This window comes from Eublepharis macularius, chromosome 16, assembly GCF_028583425.1.
Source record: "Eublepharis macularius isolate TG4126 chromosome 16, MPM_Emac_v1.0, whole genome shotgun sequence".
NCBI lineage: Eukaryota > Metazoa > Chordata > Lepidosauria > Squamata > Eublepharidae > Eublepharis > Eublepharis macularius.
Window position 1 is genome coordinate 6,635,132 of NC_072805.1, and position 16,045 is coordinate 6,651,176.

At 47.7% G+C, this 16,045-nt stretch overlaps 1 protein-coding gene across 1 annotated transcript in view; it reads right to left on the reverse strand.

Annotated features, from left to right (window-relative positions):
* LRP6 (LDL receptor related protein 6) overlaps positions 1-14,383 on the reverse strand; it is a 146,539-nt gene extending 132,156 nt beyond the window's left edge. The window contains exon 1 of the mRNA XM_055000293.1: positions 14,170-14,383. Within this exon, the coding sequence (XP_054856268.1) occupies positions 14,170-14,224 (55 nt within the window). The 5' untranslated portion in view covers positions 14,225-14,383. The remainder of the gene's footprint in view (positions 1-14,169) is intronic.
* Between the last annotated feature and the right edge of the window lie 1,662 nt (positions 14,384-16,045).

Consider the following 16,045-nt stretch of genomic DNA (forward strand, 5'->3'; position numbering starts at 1 on the left):
CTTAAAATGGGTTAACTGCTTGTATCCGGACTCAGTATCAGGCGTTGCTTCATTTCTGTATGTCTTACATGAACTGGGGCCCCTTAGATCTTAAGGGCTGTCTCCTCTTATAAGAATTCATAAGTTATTAATCTTCACTCAGTGGCTTGGGAGCCACTTGTGGATCTTTGACAGGCCACTTGTGGCTCCCACTTCATGGACCAGTAAAGGGAGCAAGCTCGCTGCCCACCCGTGCTCATGGCTGGCAGGTAGTTCCCATCTTAAAGCAGCCACTACTAGAGGACAGGCTAGCTGTGAACCTTCCTGTGTTGTGGGCCTCATTCCAGAGACGGAAGTTAAGGACCTGTCATCTCCAACACGGCCCCCCCCACCCCAACCCCCATGCCAGTTTGGTGTGGCGGTGAAGAGCGGCAGGACTCTCATCTGGAGAGCCGGGTTTGATCCCCCCCACTCCTCTGCTTGAAACCAGCTGGGTGGCCTTGGGTCAGCCACAGCTCTCTCAGAGCTCTCTCAGTCCCACCCACCTCACAGGGTGATTGTCTTGAGGATAACAACAACACACTTTCTAAACCTCTCTGAACGGGTGTTAAGTTGTCCTGAAGGGCAATATCGAATCAAATTGAATACCTTTATTGGCATAACAAGACATACATATGCACAGTCAGCAAGGAGGGCTATCAATATTTTAAATAAGTAAATGCAAAGCACAGCTCATGGGTACACTGCGCATAAACCAATTAGAGCAACCTGAATGCTGAACCTCAGCAATAGCGGCAGGTGTGCGCACATCATGATTTGCCACAGGAAACAGCTCACCTTCTGCAACCCACATTTATCATAAACCCATAACGAAATATTATTTGCAAAGCAAAACTGGGGAGGCAAGGAATGACAAGAAATGATGGGTATGGTGAACACAAATGCATTTTATCAAAAATGAGTACTGAAAACAATAGAGGGAATACAGAATGTTCAGTTCTCATGGCTCAGTTCTTGTGGCCCCTTCTTACATGCCCAGGGTAATGTCGATCGCCACCTTGGGGTCAGGTAGCAATTTTCCCCAGACCAGTTTCGCTAGAGATACTGACGGTGTTTTGCCATCTTCAGGGCATGGAGCAGGGGGGGGGGTCACTGGGGGTGGGGGAAGGGGAGGTAGTTGTCAATTTCCAGCACTGTGCAGAGGGTTGGACCAGATGACCCAAGAGATCCCTTCCAACCCTATGATGATTCTACAGTCAACTAACATTATTGGTGGCTACAAGGCACTGACTGAATAGGTCCACTTTTCCTCAGGTTTCTAAATCCACTGAAAGAATATATTTCAAAATACTATGCATAGAGGTGGCTAAAATCTTAATTTAAAAAACTGAAGTCTCCCCCCCCCTTGAAACATCCACCAGAATCCAGGTCAAAACCAAAAACACACATTCCTGAACCCCTTAACATACGAACTGTTCTCCCAAGATTTCTTTAAGCGGGCCCTGTAAACAAATCCACAGGCATTACTAGCTCACCTGTCAACGTACACTAACGTGAGTCATCCGGGGCACAGCAGTTGCCTGAAAGGAAAACAATCCATTCTCATCCAGCTACCAGCAGCCTTCCTGCACTGCTTGCCTGAAGATAATTCTTAGTAATTAAAGAACTGTGGCTACTTGCAAGTCTTCCTTGAGCTACACACACCCAATGCTTACAATCTTTACAATATAGATGCATGAGATATATTCTATTATTATTAAATCTTAACATGCTGTTTTTACTCAAAAGAAAGATGATTTTCTAAAACTTGTTTTGATTTCTTAAAAGGGGGGGGGAGAGGTTTTCTTCCACTTGGGTATACAGATCTGCCAAGTGGTGCTATGTGCCAATGGGGGAGCTTATGCAGAGGGCGCTGGAGGAAGTGTGGGAATTCACTCACCAGCAGAGAAGGGTGGCGGTGAAAGAGATGCAATGTCAGGCAAATGCTACCTTTCAGGGTGACTGGAGTTTTATGGGGAGAAAGCCAGTGTACTTGCTGGCTTTGGAAACCAGACTTCCTTGCCTGGCAAAAGGTAAGATGTGGAGGGAACAATGGTAGTGTGATGTGCTCGTCTACTAGTACTGACCATTTATCTAGCTCAGAATTTTACTCCACACCAGCTTTTGCTTCTTCCCTTGTGCTTCTGGCAGGAGTTGCCTGGTAGTTCAGCTTTTCTCCCCCACCCTGCCCCCCAGAGAAATCCCAAAAGCCTGCAGGTTTGACAGCAATTCAGCACATTAGCTGTAGCTGTTTCCTGGACATTTAGAGAGGGAAGGATAAAGACAGAGATTGGTGATAGAACACAATCTCTTGGGAAATGGCAATTTCCTAGCTTGGGGGGGGGGGTGTCTTTAATGGACAGTCAGTAGTATGTTCCCTGCAAATTTGATGGATTTTGCTTTAAAATGCCCCCACCCCACCTCCGGGTGTCTAACCCAGACCAAAGAATCTAATGTGGATTTCAGGGGTACCATAAAAAAAAAAAAAAACCAGACCCGGATTACGCAATTTGGGGGGTGGGTGGGTGCATACCCCTACTCCCAAGGAGAGTTACAGCCTTCTGAGCCGGCTGATTTCAATGGACTTAGAGGGATCTAATTCTGTTTTAAGGCTGCACCAGCAGCTGGTCAGTCTCGTTATCTCAACCTGTGCCTAGTGGTTTGGCTCCTGGGGTGAGGGAAGGCGTAAAAAAAGGCAGTCTCTCTTGCCTTTTTAAATTTGAAAACATGATCCAATGCTACTTCTGAAGAGTAATAAGGGAAAGTGTGTAAAAAGTGAAAACAATTTCCTTCTCGACACTATATTATTTATCATATATTGATTACTATACAATCAAAAAAAATGTTTATAACGCATTTTTTTAGGAGGGATCATTTTAGGGTCCTCCGCTTTTACGTATAAGCTTCTTTCAGTGTGGTCATATTATATTCAGGGTCATCTCCCCCCTCCTCCCTACCCGAGTAAATATGGAATAAAGAACAGCATTATCACCCATATGGGCTCAGATCAGATCAGGGGGGTCAGATCCCCCTGACATTTTCAGTAACCCACTACTGTCCTCCACTGTCTCCCAAAATGTTCTACTTTCTGGGAAAAGATCTTCAGGAACAGCAAAAAGGGGGAGATGGAGGCCAGCACTGGGTGTGGGGATCAGCAAAAATTACCCTCCCATCTGTGAAAATCCTCCACTCATTCCAAGAAATACAAAGAAAAATATTCCTTCTTTACATTATTTAAGATTTCTAGGTAAAGGTAAAGGTAGTCCCCTGTGCAAGCACCGAGTCATTACGGTCCCATGGGGGGACGTCAATTTCTTGGCAGACTTCTTACAGGGTGGTTTGCCATTGCCTTCCCCAGTCATCTACACTTTACCCCCCAGGAAAACTGGGTACTCATTTTACTGACCTCGGAAGGATGAAAAGCTGAGTCAACCTTGAGCTGGCTACCTGAACCTGGCTTCTGCCAGGATTGAACTCAGGTCGTGAGAAAAGCTTGGGCTGCAGTACTGCCGCTTACCACTCTGCGCCACGGGGCTCTTCCAAGCAATGCAAAGAAAAATATTCCTTCTTTATATTATTTAAGATTTCTATGTACTGCTTTTTCTAAGCTCAAAGCACTGAACATAACAAAGGAATGCCACTTTGAGAGCCAGTTTGGTGCAGTCGTTAAGAGAGGCAGGACTCTAATCTGGAGAGCCGGGTTTGATCCCCCACTCCTCTGCTTGAAGCCAGCTGGGTGACCTGGGGTCAGTCACAGCTCTCTCAGAACTCTCTCACCCCCACCCACCTCACAGGGTGATTGTTGTTGTGGGAATAATAACAACATACTTTGTAAACCACTCTGAGTGGGTGTTAAGTTGTCCTGAAGGGCAGTATATAAATCGAATGTTATTATTATTATTAAAATCATAAAAGTATTTATTAATCATTTCTTCCCCACTAAAAGTGCCTAAGATAGGTGTTCCCAATGTGGTGTCCGTGGCCACGACGGCACCCAGCAACTCCTTTCCTGGCACTCGCCAACCATTCTCAGGAAGAGGGTGGGGTTAGGTGAGGCTTCTGCCCAGCAGGGCTTCTGATTGGTCATTGGAGATTTGATTGGCTTGAAAATTTTAAAAGCTGCTTTGGCAGCAACCACCATCACAGCACAAATATCTTGACTGAAGATAAGCTGCGCGTATGCAAGAAAATATTTTTAAACAATGTGGTTTCAAAAGGCACCCTGTTAAGCAGAGCTGCTGTCTGAAAAGTCGAAGCATTAGTTATGCATGGCCCCATGATTGTGTGGTTGGCGCCACCTCCTACGGCAGAACTCCAAAAGTACCTATAGACTCAAAAAGGTTGCAGACCTCTGGTCTAAGGAAATATGCAATAAAATACACAAGAACGGGTGATGGTATTAATCTCTTATAGACTAATAGCTAAATGACCAGATCTGAGGAAACTTATCTGGAGATTGGAGCTATGAACAGACAAGGCAGGTCTTCCTACACACCTGAAAACCCCAGATTTTTGGAAAAATCCAAAATCTAAAAAACAATATGTTAAGGATTTTTAAAAGACCAAAATGATAAAAGGAGCACCTGTAGCATTAACCAAATGCCCTCAGTGGCTGTTGGTAGGCAACCGTAACAGTTCAACTAATATTCCAGGCTTGGCTTTTGTCAGGCAAAGGTGAGGGGTCATGGCTGTTTTGGACTTTGAAGGAGACTCAGTGGGGCTAGACCCCAAAGCTACCACCAGACAACTTGCTACTCCATGACTTGCATGACTCACCTAGGACTAGCTGCTTACTACTGTAGTGGTTAGCATTTCAGAATGGGATCTGGGAGACCCAAGTTCAATCATCACTATGCTGTGGAAGCTCACTGGGTGACTTTGATCCAGTCACCCATTCTCAGCCTAATCTGCCTCTCAGGGTTGTTGTGAGAATAATATAGAGCAGAGGAAACTGACATAAGCTGCTTTTGGTCCCCACTGTGGAGAAAGGTAGTATAAAAATGAAGAATACTATTAAATATAGATCAATATGGGGGGGCAGATAAAAGTTGTCTAGTGGGTTTGAAGGAGAGAAGGACATAGGGAAAGGGGAGCACATGGAGGCTGCCAGGAAAGGGGAAAGAGAAAATAGTGTGGGGAAGGGGATATAGCGAAAAGTAAAGTACCCCCTGCAAGTAACTGCAGGTGAGGTTTCCCCACCATTCCAGTGGGTCATGAGGGGAGACTGTGGGGGGGGGTAAAGAAAGGGGGCAGACCAAGGTGGATAGAAAGAGGGTAAGGGGGATAGGCTATGGAGGCAGGGAAGGGAAAGAGGACATGGTGAGGGAGCAGAAAATGGGGTGCTTCTGCAAGTCCTTGTATACTTCTGTTTGTCACACTGCCTTTCTCCCTCTTCTATCCTCCTCTTTTCTACTCCTCTGACTCTCTCAATTCTTCCTCTTGACTAATTATTTTATAGAAACATAAAGTTGGGCCTCGAAGGGTCATCTAGCTCAACCCCCTGCGCCATACAGGAAATTCACAGTTACTTCTCCCTTTCATTAACCACCTACACTCTTATCCCTGCTTCTCTATTTCACCCAACCCAACTATCATATGCATATCCCATCTGTGATTTTCTGATATTCCACACTTTCCATACTTTGTCTAATGAGGATTTCACAAGTGCCTGCCAAGGAATCCACATACACTGCAAACAAATCTGAGGGGCATTTTCCGTCTCAATTCATGCAAGGTACTAAGCACAAAGGCTAGATTTCACTGAGACGTTCTGTAAACTTAGCATAACCTCAGGAAACATCCAACAACACCCTCAACAGAACAAACATATTTCACTTTATTACTGCCACTGTGTTTGATCAGGGATCACAGGTGCAATTAAATTCAATGTACCTGTTTTAAATTAAGACATAGTTTTAAACCTGCTATTTAATACTCAAATTTGTTTGCACTCTGAGCTGAACGTGCCTATGTCTGACAGTGAGAATATTATTTTTCCAAGAGTGAGTCTCTCTACACGAGATGCCTCGGCGCGTGTTCGTCAAGTGCAGGGAGACGCAATGCTAGCCGGGAAGCGTAGTTTAAAAAGACAGAGCCATCGGAGATCACAACTCAGAGGGTTTGTTAATTTCATCTTCGCCTCCTCCAAGGCTCTGTCAATTTCTCCTCTCCAAGTCTAAAACTGTGTGGGATCTCAAACAGGCGGCAGCAAGGAATGGAAATTGGCTGGAGCTGCCTTCCAGAGCTGAGCTTGGACCTGGAGAGGTTATAATGGGCTGAAGTTTCCCTTCGGGCATTTCACAGCCCCTTCACACAGCTCCAGTGTATACCAAAGCCTTTGCTCTGCCGCTGGCTCTGTCTTTTTAAACTACCCTTTCCCGACTAACATTGCATCTCCCAACACATATTCTTCACATGTCAGATGTCTCGTGTAGAGTGACTCTGAGAAGCACACCAAAGAAAACACTATACTGAGGCACTTTATATGTTAACAAATTAAGACAGGCAGAGCCCATAGCCAAAGCTGAGTTTCTGAGGAAAAGAGATTTCACATCTCAATGCTAACTCTAGAAGTACCTGAACCGTAGGCCCTCCACATGCCCAAGGCCATCACTGTGCTGCACAGAGACCATGAAGCAGTAACTGAGTTCCATCTCCAGATAAAACTTCTGGGAGAGCCCTTGGGACTCCAGAATCCCTTCAGCTCCTACCCAGCTTGACGCGTGTATGGAATGTTTGCAAAACCCGAAATTTCTCTGGTTTGCAGATTAAAAAGAGTTCTCAGAAATTGGATGTGTGTGTTTTGTTTCTTCAGTCACAAAGGGAAAAAACACAGCGGAGTACTAACAATGTGAAACCTATTTGTAGTATTTAATCTGTGTCTACTCCTTCACAAAAGAAGGCCTTTACTTGATACGGCAGTCAAGTGATGAGCATGTATGGGTAAATGTAGTTTGCATTTGCACTAATATTCTTGCCTAAGGGTAGAATCGTTCATATATGAGAGGCTACCTTTGACAGAATCAAAGGGAATATTTTTGCTTCAAATATTATTTTTATAAAGATGGGGAGGTCATTACACTAATGGGTGCCCCAGTTCTACTGTCTCAAAGTTGGCCCTTGCCTGATTTCAAGAAAGCAGGCAGTCCATATGAAACACCAGCACCACACACCAACACTGCCCACCCTCACATCGAAGAGCAAAATGGGTGGCTCTGGTGCTGAGGACGGAAGCAGTTTATTCCTAACTCAAGGAACACGCCATATGCGCCCCCCCCTCAAAAAAACCATCATAAATTAAGTAAAAGAAAATCCCCTCAAAGTACTCTACAAGGTGCCATGTTGACAGCACCTCAATGCCTCCTGCAGGGAGAAGGGAGAGGAAGGGAGAAGTTGTTAGCCTGCTCCCATTTCTCAGAGCTTAGAGGGGGAGATGCCGAATGGGAGAATGTGCGCTCATCAGTCCAATAAAAGCAGCTATGCTGGGTCAGGCATGAAGAGGAGAGAGGTTTCCACATACTCCAGAAAATTATAACATTTTAGAGAAATCCTTTAATCCACAATTTTATACACACACAGAGCAGCACACTGCCACAAAATGCTGACAGGACAGTGGAAGCACAAACAAAACAGGCTGACAGCAACCCAGCCCGTTCATGACTGGAAACCACTACTATGTAGGGCCTTAGATGAAAGACTGGCTATGCTTTCCAGGCAGAAGCACGCCCTTCTAAGCTGACTGAAGTCTACGGACTTAGGGGAGAGAGAACTATTCAGGGTAGTACTGAGGGAAGAAGGGAAGATAACAGACAGACACTGGGGTGACTAACGCCTCCAACTTCCACTGAAAGCAATGAAGCCAAATTTCAACCCAAGAAAAAGAGCACCCATCCCTGTCTAAAAGCAAAAACAGGGCAATATCACAGGGTGAGGACCTTCCTCCTTCCACCCACCTTTGCCCTTCAACTCTGTGCAAACTAAGAAAGCTGAAAAGCAGCACCAAAATCCTGATATTCTCTGTGTGTGTTTACTCCGAAGCAAGCACCAACCAGCTTGGGAGGCATTTCCTTGCAGGCATGAGATCTTCAGCTGCACAGAGAAGTGGGGAGCGGGGGTGGGGGGTGGGGAGAACCGCCCTGGTGACTCCCCATCAGTCACTCACTCAAATCTTCTAGTCCCTGAAGTAGACATTACAGAAATAATGAGGGAAGTAACGATCCCAGCTATCTTATCCTATATACAACATATTTAAATTCTGCATAAGTGCACCTGGGCGAAATCAACAGCAGCCCGTACATGGGCTTTCTCTGTGGTGGCCCCTACCCTGTGGAACGGCCTGCCTGAGGAGGTCAGGACAGCCCCCACTCTCCTGGCTTTCTGCAAACCATGCAAAACTGAATTATTCAAAAAGGATTTTTTACTCAGATAGGAGGGCTGTATTGTAGGGAGGGGGTCTCAGTTGCTCCGCTAATGAGTTAGGGACCATAGACTTCACCACCATGTTGCCTTGCATACTACCTGTTGTCTTAAATAGGAGCTCCTATGAGCTACTTGCACTTCATGGGGGTCTAAAATTGTTTCAGCAAAAAACTTTTGATTGTTCAGCATGCTGAAAGGAGACCAGGATAATTATTCAGAGTACACACACCAAATCTGAAACGCAAATAAATAAAGTTTCAGCTGAAGCACAAGAGAAAAAGAGACAAAAATGGGCACTAATTCATTATGGTGAGGCATAATATTATGTTTCTGCTCAGGTTTTCACTACCATTTCCACAACTCCAGCGCCAGTTCACAGAGGCAACCACCAGCTGCTCTAGCTGCTCCTTTTCCCAGTCCACTGGAAGCAGACAATTCTGCCATCTACCTGCTGTTTCAGGTGTCTTCAGATCAATCAATGCCAAAACAGAGATGCAGCAGAATTACCTGTCTTCGGAGGTGAAAGCCCATTTCTGCATGGGATTGCATTCTGATCTTACCTCGCAGTGCCATCCCAAGCAGAAATCAATGGGCTTAGATTGGAGTAACTCTTTTTAGGATTGCACTGTTACTTTATCAGGAGTGGCATGAAAACACACTAAAACATGAAGTTTAGCCATTTTTAAACAGTAATACGCTAAAGAGCAATATTTGGCATACGAAACATGTGCCTCTAATTTTAATTCAGAAAAAAAATGTATAATCTATCAGACATTTGGAAAACTTTGCCTACCTGGATTGAATCAAAGTCCAGAACTGAGAGGAGCCAAAGAACCATAAAACTAGCTTCATTCGCCCAAAAGAACATTTTCTCAAATGGGACCTTGCATCTTGCTAGCAAACAACTTTTTAAGCCAAGCTAAAACATTGGTTTATAAAACTGAGAGATCCACACTTTCCAAGCTCCCGTTACACGGCGCTAAACCTTTCCAAGGAATAGTAGGCTTTTCAGCGCAAACCTACTCATACCAATGTGCTTAATATAAGGAAGGAAATGGCTGATATTGTGAGGAAACATTTATGCTGCCAGTGGCAAATACAAAGAATGGCAGGAAGGTTTGTGTTGGACTGAGAGCAGGGAATGAGGAATTTGAGAACAGAAATTATACATACAGGGACCTGGCACGTGAACGGTGCCATCCTAAGCAAAATTAACACCCTGCATAGCCTGCTGACTTTGATACACTTAGAAGGGTGTAACTGTGCTTACGACAACACTGCAAGGCTCCACTCACAAGACTACCAACAACAGTAGAGGCCTGAAGTAAAACAGAACTATATTCTCAATTCTCCACTAAAACCCATTTTAGAACACAGTTCATTTCAGAAAAATTAAAAGCAACTTCCTCCATTTGGAAACGTGATGTCTGTTGTATGTGATATTACAATAAATTGTGTTTAATAGTTTTACCATTTGGGGTTCCTTGATTTTGTGTTTAATTTTGCTACGGCTTATGGCCAAAATAAAAATTCAATTGATTCCAGCTCCCCGGCCCTTTCTTCTTCAACTGGTCATCCAATAGGGGCTTGAACACAATTCTGTGTTGCTTTTTTAAAAAGACATTTTTCATCAAGGACTATTGCCTAATTATTTTCCACCACATCTACATACTTTTTCCCATCTGAGAGTCATTTATATAAAATGCATTTTCAGTTTCTTCTCAACCTGGCCCAGCAATCATAGCTGCACTGCTCATAGCAGTAATACCACACCGGGGTGTACCATAAATATTTGATAGTCCCTTGATGCTTGCTTTGCGTGAGCAACATATTTAAAAGGGGAGAAAAGGTGAGCACTACCGACTCTCCAGTGTCTGGTCATGATTTCCAGCTGTGAAAATGACACCGGGCAAATTTCATTCTCCACCCCAAGACTACTTATTGAAACTCCTCATAAACTCCTTAAAGAAAGCTGCAGGTGTTGAAGAAGGATTGCCTTATATTAATTACAGAGGGTCTTTAGGGGGGGCATAGGGGAAGTTCCCATTCCTTAGCAACATTCAGTGCTGTGATAATGCAGTTCTAAGAATTTTTAAACTGCTCATCTTTTAACATACTCAAAATGCCTTGTGTACTCCTGGAATTATAAAACATGCAACAAACAGCTTTTTGACAAAACAATGTATTATCATGTATCAGAGAGTTGGCGCTGGCTGTGGCTCTCCGTGCAACCACAGGTTTGTTTCTAGGCAATAATGAAAGAGGTCTCAGTCAAGTCCAAGTCTGTTGCTTTTTAAGAAACTGCAGTAAATTCCTCAGACTGCCAGCTGATGGACTTGTTGTACCCTTAGACTTCCTTTTCTGTTTACAAACCACCCAGGTGATTTATACCCTGATCCTATATACATTTACCTGAAATCTACTCCCAAGACAGAACTTCCTTTCAAGCAGCTATGCTTACAAGTAGCTTATGCACTTTCCTTCCAAGTAGCGTATGCACCCTGGAGATTAAGAAAAGGGCCATGGCACAAACTTTCAACGCACTTCATCAAATAGGCTGCTGACCATGAAACTAACATGACTTGCCCTCTGGAAATTATGAAAAGCCTAGCTGCCTAAGGACCCAATTCTATCAACTCAGTGAGGCTTCAGTCAAAGTAAACATGAACAGAATTGGGCTGATGGTTAGTAAAGACATGAGGCGGGGCTAATATGAGATATGATAACTGGCCCAAGATTACTCAATGAACTTCAAGGCCAAACTCAGTCTGAATCCACAATTCTTCAAAAAAGAAATCCTCCTCTTTAACCACATCACACTTCAATGTTACAACAATATCATGGCTCATAGGAAACCAGCCCATGTAAAGCTTATTTTGGAGAGTTAAAATGCTTATGTACTTTTTTGGGCCAGTGTGCATGCTGCATAAAAAGTTAGCAAAATACTTTACAGTAGGATCTCATGGCAGTTCTGGGTACTATGTCAGTTTGTCAGAGTTTACTAGTAAGTTCACAAATACACACATCTTGGTCTGAAAAGGGAGAATGGGACCATACCATGTCAGACAACAGGGGAGGTCAGTCACATGATTAATGTAGGAAAACCTTGATATTTGAGAGAGAGAGAGAGAGAGAGAGAGAGAGAGAGAGAGAGAGAGAGAGAGAGAGAGAGCATATCATGGGGAAAGGTTCTCTTTTAGGCTTTTACATGCAGTGCTAGTTTTCCAGTTAGAGAATGATTAATCTAGAAGAATTCTGAAAAATGTAATCTCCCATGACGTCTGAAGTCTGCTCTGACCTAGATAGCCCAGGTGAGCCTGATCTCATCAGATCCCAGAAACTAAGCAGGGACAACCTTGGTTAGTAATTGAATGGGAGACCTCCAACAGGAAAACCAGAGTTGCAGAGGCAGGCAATGGCAAATCACCTCTGATAGTTTCTTGCCATGAAAACTCCACCAGAGTTGCCATAACTCTAACTTAAGGGCACCACACACACACACAGTCTGAAGTACATTCCAACTCAGCACACCTCTCCAAAGCATGTCAACCATATTCAAGCCAGTTCATTTTTAACAATGAAACAGAACTGTCTACCTCTCACCACAAAGCCAGACAAACTCTGTAATATACTATTTTGATCCCAAGCATATGCAATGCAGAGATGCAATGAAAATTCCCAAAGATGCAATGAAAATTATTATGGGACACTGCTGAACAGGAACTCCGAAATGAAGAGAGTCTTCCAAGGAGTTCTGCTGTGCAAGCTCCACTGATAATAAATGGGGACGGACACACACACAAAATGGCAATGTTTTCCTGCACAGGTCCTGTTCGTTTCCACAGGGTGCGCAGGGCAGACATTCTGCAGCCTTTTGCACAGTTCCTACCCATTTCAAAGGGACCAGCAACAGAGAACAACTGCGTTCTTGTGCAAGTGCCCTTAATTCCAGTGAGAGTCACTGCACAGAAGACCTTCCAGGTGTATTATTCCTAATTTTTCTGTTTTTCTTTTTTAAGCAGGCCTTCCTTCACCCATGGCACTAAGATGGAAGAAGAGTGGAATAAATATCTAGGACTGCTGATGAAATAACCATTTTTCAAATTTTTCCCTACAAAGGTGCTAGAAGGTCAGTGAAAATTCACAGAAATATTAGAGTACAGCATGAAATTTGAAATAAAAGGAGGAGAATTGGTGCCTGCTGATTTTTACACTCTTGCTCTACTTGCTCTAAACTAGGTTATTTGGTGATGGGACAATGCAACAGAGTTCCTGTAGATTATGTAAAAAAAATAGCCCAAGGTTTACTTTTTTATGTGAAGTGCCAGAGATCCAGTTAATTCAGCCTTCCTTTCTCAAGTGAACTATTTAGAGTTACATCACACATTTAAAACATGTATACTATTTTCCAGGGTGATGCAATATGGTGAACAGATGCCTAAACTCGGGATGGGAGAACAATTTTTCCTCCCTCACAGACTGATGAACTGGCTCTCCGAAGTTTCCTCTAATCCAGTTCAATTTTCCTAAGCTTCCATCAAAACAAGCTAATGTTGGCAGAAAAAACCTGGAAAAAAAGTTGACTGGATTCCTTCTCACGCACATACAAGCAACATTCTTCTCCTTCCTCTGCTGTGAAAGAGGAGAGCTGCAAGATCGATGGGAACAAAGATTTCTCCCAAACAGTATCTGAAAACAGGCACAGTAAGCCAGTATCCGAGGCCTCTCCACTCACCACAAATACAGGAAGGGAGGGGAGCGGAGAAACAAGTTAGAAATCAAACCTTGGATAAACAGACCATTATATCCTGCTCGGCCCCCCTCGCCCCCACCACCACGCTGCAAATATATAACCACCTATGCCAATCAGGCCTCCAGGACTGTACATAAACTTTTCTGGGAAGGCCTAGAATCCCCATGTAGCCTTCCAACTGATCTCGCACCATACAGAAGACTTTCACATTTAAGATTCACAGACTTTGACTTGTGTTTGTGTCTAGTACACTTCCCTGGAAGTATATTCTACTGAAAAGTCTGGAATAGGATTCTGAGAAGACCCGTTTAGGATTGTTCTCTCAGCACAGTACCACCCCCCCCCTCTTCTCCCCACAGAAGGGCAGCGGCTCCCGGCCACCATCAGGAGGCAAAGGCCACTGGCTTCCTCCGATCAAACTTGTGTCCATGTAAACACGCTTAGGAGTCCCCACGGGCTTAGGCCCCGTTTCGGAAGCGGATCAGCTGCCCCGACTGGCATCCGAGGAAACCCGCCCCGGTCTGAGCGCCAGAGCTGCACCAGCATTTCCCTAAGGTAAGCCCCGCATGTGTCAACGGGGTTGCTCCCTTAGGACCAGAGCCACCGGGCAAGCCAAGTCAAGTCCTTCCAGCCGCAGGACCCAACGCAGGCTCCGCAAGGACATCCAGTGGGCTTACTCCGAGGCGGGCAGGCGGGCGGGGGGCTTCCCTTTTACAAGCCCGGTCGAGCCCCCGGGCCCCGCTGCCCTCGCCTGCACTGTCTCCCCCCGCCGCCCACCCCCGGCCCTTCAGCCCCGAGGGGCGAGCAGATGCCCGCGTGCGTGCGCCGGCCCGGGGCCCCTCGCCTCGCCTCGCCTCCGCGCCCCGGCCCGCTGCGCAAAGCCTGGCAGTCGGCCTCGGCGCCGGGGGAAGCCCCGGCCGGGGAAGGCGGGCGGGAGCGCGGGCAGGCGCCGGGCCGGGCGGCCCCTCTCCAGGCCTCACCTCTCGCCAAGGCGCACAAGCCGCAGACCAGGAGGCTCCGCAGGACGGCGCCCATCTTCCCTCCCGCGGCGCTCCCTCACCGGCGGCGGGGAGGCGGCTGAGGGGGGCAGCAGCGCCCCGGCCGCCCTCGCATGCTTTCGGGCCGGCGCGCAGGAGAAGCGGAGGGAAGGGAGGGAGCGAGCCAAGCCAGGCGGCGCGGCCCGCGGCTCCGGCCGGCCTCTCCGCCTCCTCACGGCGCCTCCCGCGCCAGGCGGGCGAGGCGAGGCGGCCGGGCGCGCTCCTCCATGGCGGCGGCTGCTGCTGCCGCTGCCTCCAGTCGGCGCCTCCTCAGTGCGAAAGGCGGCTGCGGCTCAGGCGGCCCTCCTCCCCTCTCCTCCTCTCCTCTCCCAGCCCCGCCCCCGCCCGCCCGGCTGAGCCAGAGCAGAGGCGCGGCAGCGGCAGCGGCAGCGGCGCATCTCCCCGCCGGCCTCTTCTCCGGGCTCGGGGGCGCTCCTGCTCTCCCCGCGCAGAGGCTGCCCGACGCCGCGCTCGCCTCCTGTCCGTGGGGAGGGCCGGCGCGGGGCTCCCCTCGGCGCGCTGGCCCCTCCTCGGGGCAGGGGAGCGGCGGCCCGGCCGCATTCCTCAGGGACTCCTTTGCCCCCCCCCTCGGGGGGAGGCGATCGGGCCTCGGCGGTGCAACGCTCCGGCCCTGGGAAATGTCGGGACTACTTTCGGAACGCGCGCACAAAGGAGGCCGAGCGGCCGCTGCGCCCTGCAAGTGAACGCGCGGCGGCCGGGATGCCGGGCTGGGGAAGGGACGGAGCCGCAGGTTGCCGCGCCTGGCGGCGGAGGCCGTCCGCCTCACCGGAGCGCCCTGCAGGAGTCCGGCCGGGGCGCCCGCCTGGCCGCCCGCCTTGCCCTTGCCTGGGCATTGTGCGTAACCGCTGCAGAAGGGCAGCCGCTAATGGCCAGGGCCGCTTTACGCCCGGGGCGCCGGGGAGAGCCGGGATGGCCGCAGCCCTGGGCGGCAAGCCGGGGGCTCATTGCGAGGAACCCACCGCAGCTTACGCCGTAGTGCAGCCGGCCTTGCCCCAGCCTGCGAACGCGGAGCGGCTCGTGGGGTTCCCTCGGGTGGGCGCGGGTGAGCCGCTGCCCCTTTGGCCTCGGCCAGCCGCAGCCGAGAGTCGCCTTCGAGGACTGCAGTTGGACGGTGTAGCTTGGCTCCTCAGGCGGCAGCGCGGAGTAGTGGTTAGACCGTCAGACGAGGATCTGGGCGTCCCAGGTTCGAATCCCCCCTTGCCCTGGAAGCTCGCGGAGCTTCGGATCCCCCCTTGCTCTGGTTGCAGAGCCAGGCAATGGCAAACCACCTCTGTTAGTCTCTTGCTGAGAAAACGCCACCAGGGATCACCATAAGTCAACTATGACTTGAAGGCAGAACTTGATTTACTCAAAAGTACTCACTTTTAAAGAGCTAAGCCTTGAATACCGAGAAGGCAGCGTACCTTCAGTGTGCTAGGACTCAAGGCTGCCTGCAAGTCACAACATAAGTCACATCCTACAAGTGGGAGGGGAGCTGTTTCATGAGCAGGGGCACAAAGGTTCCTGCTGAGCCCTGGCTCAGAAGAAACTTTGGCGGTTGATAGGGAAGGTGCAGGAACCAAAAATGAAGATCTTCCATGTATCGGCCCCTCCATGCTTCACGGGACCCCTTGTGTTGCCTACAATCTGCTTTCATTTTGTTAATTCATGCCATTGTTACATTGTGCCCCGCCTTGAGTCCAAGAAGATAAGGCAGAATAGAAATGTTCTAGGTGAATGAATGAATTGCAGGCCCAGCAGACTTTTGTTATCCATCCCCCTTAACCTTTGCCAAGGTTTTTCAAGTCTTGGAGGCCTT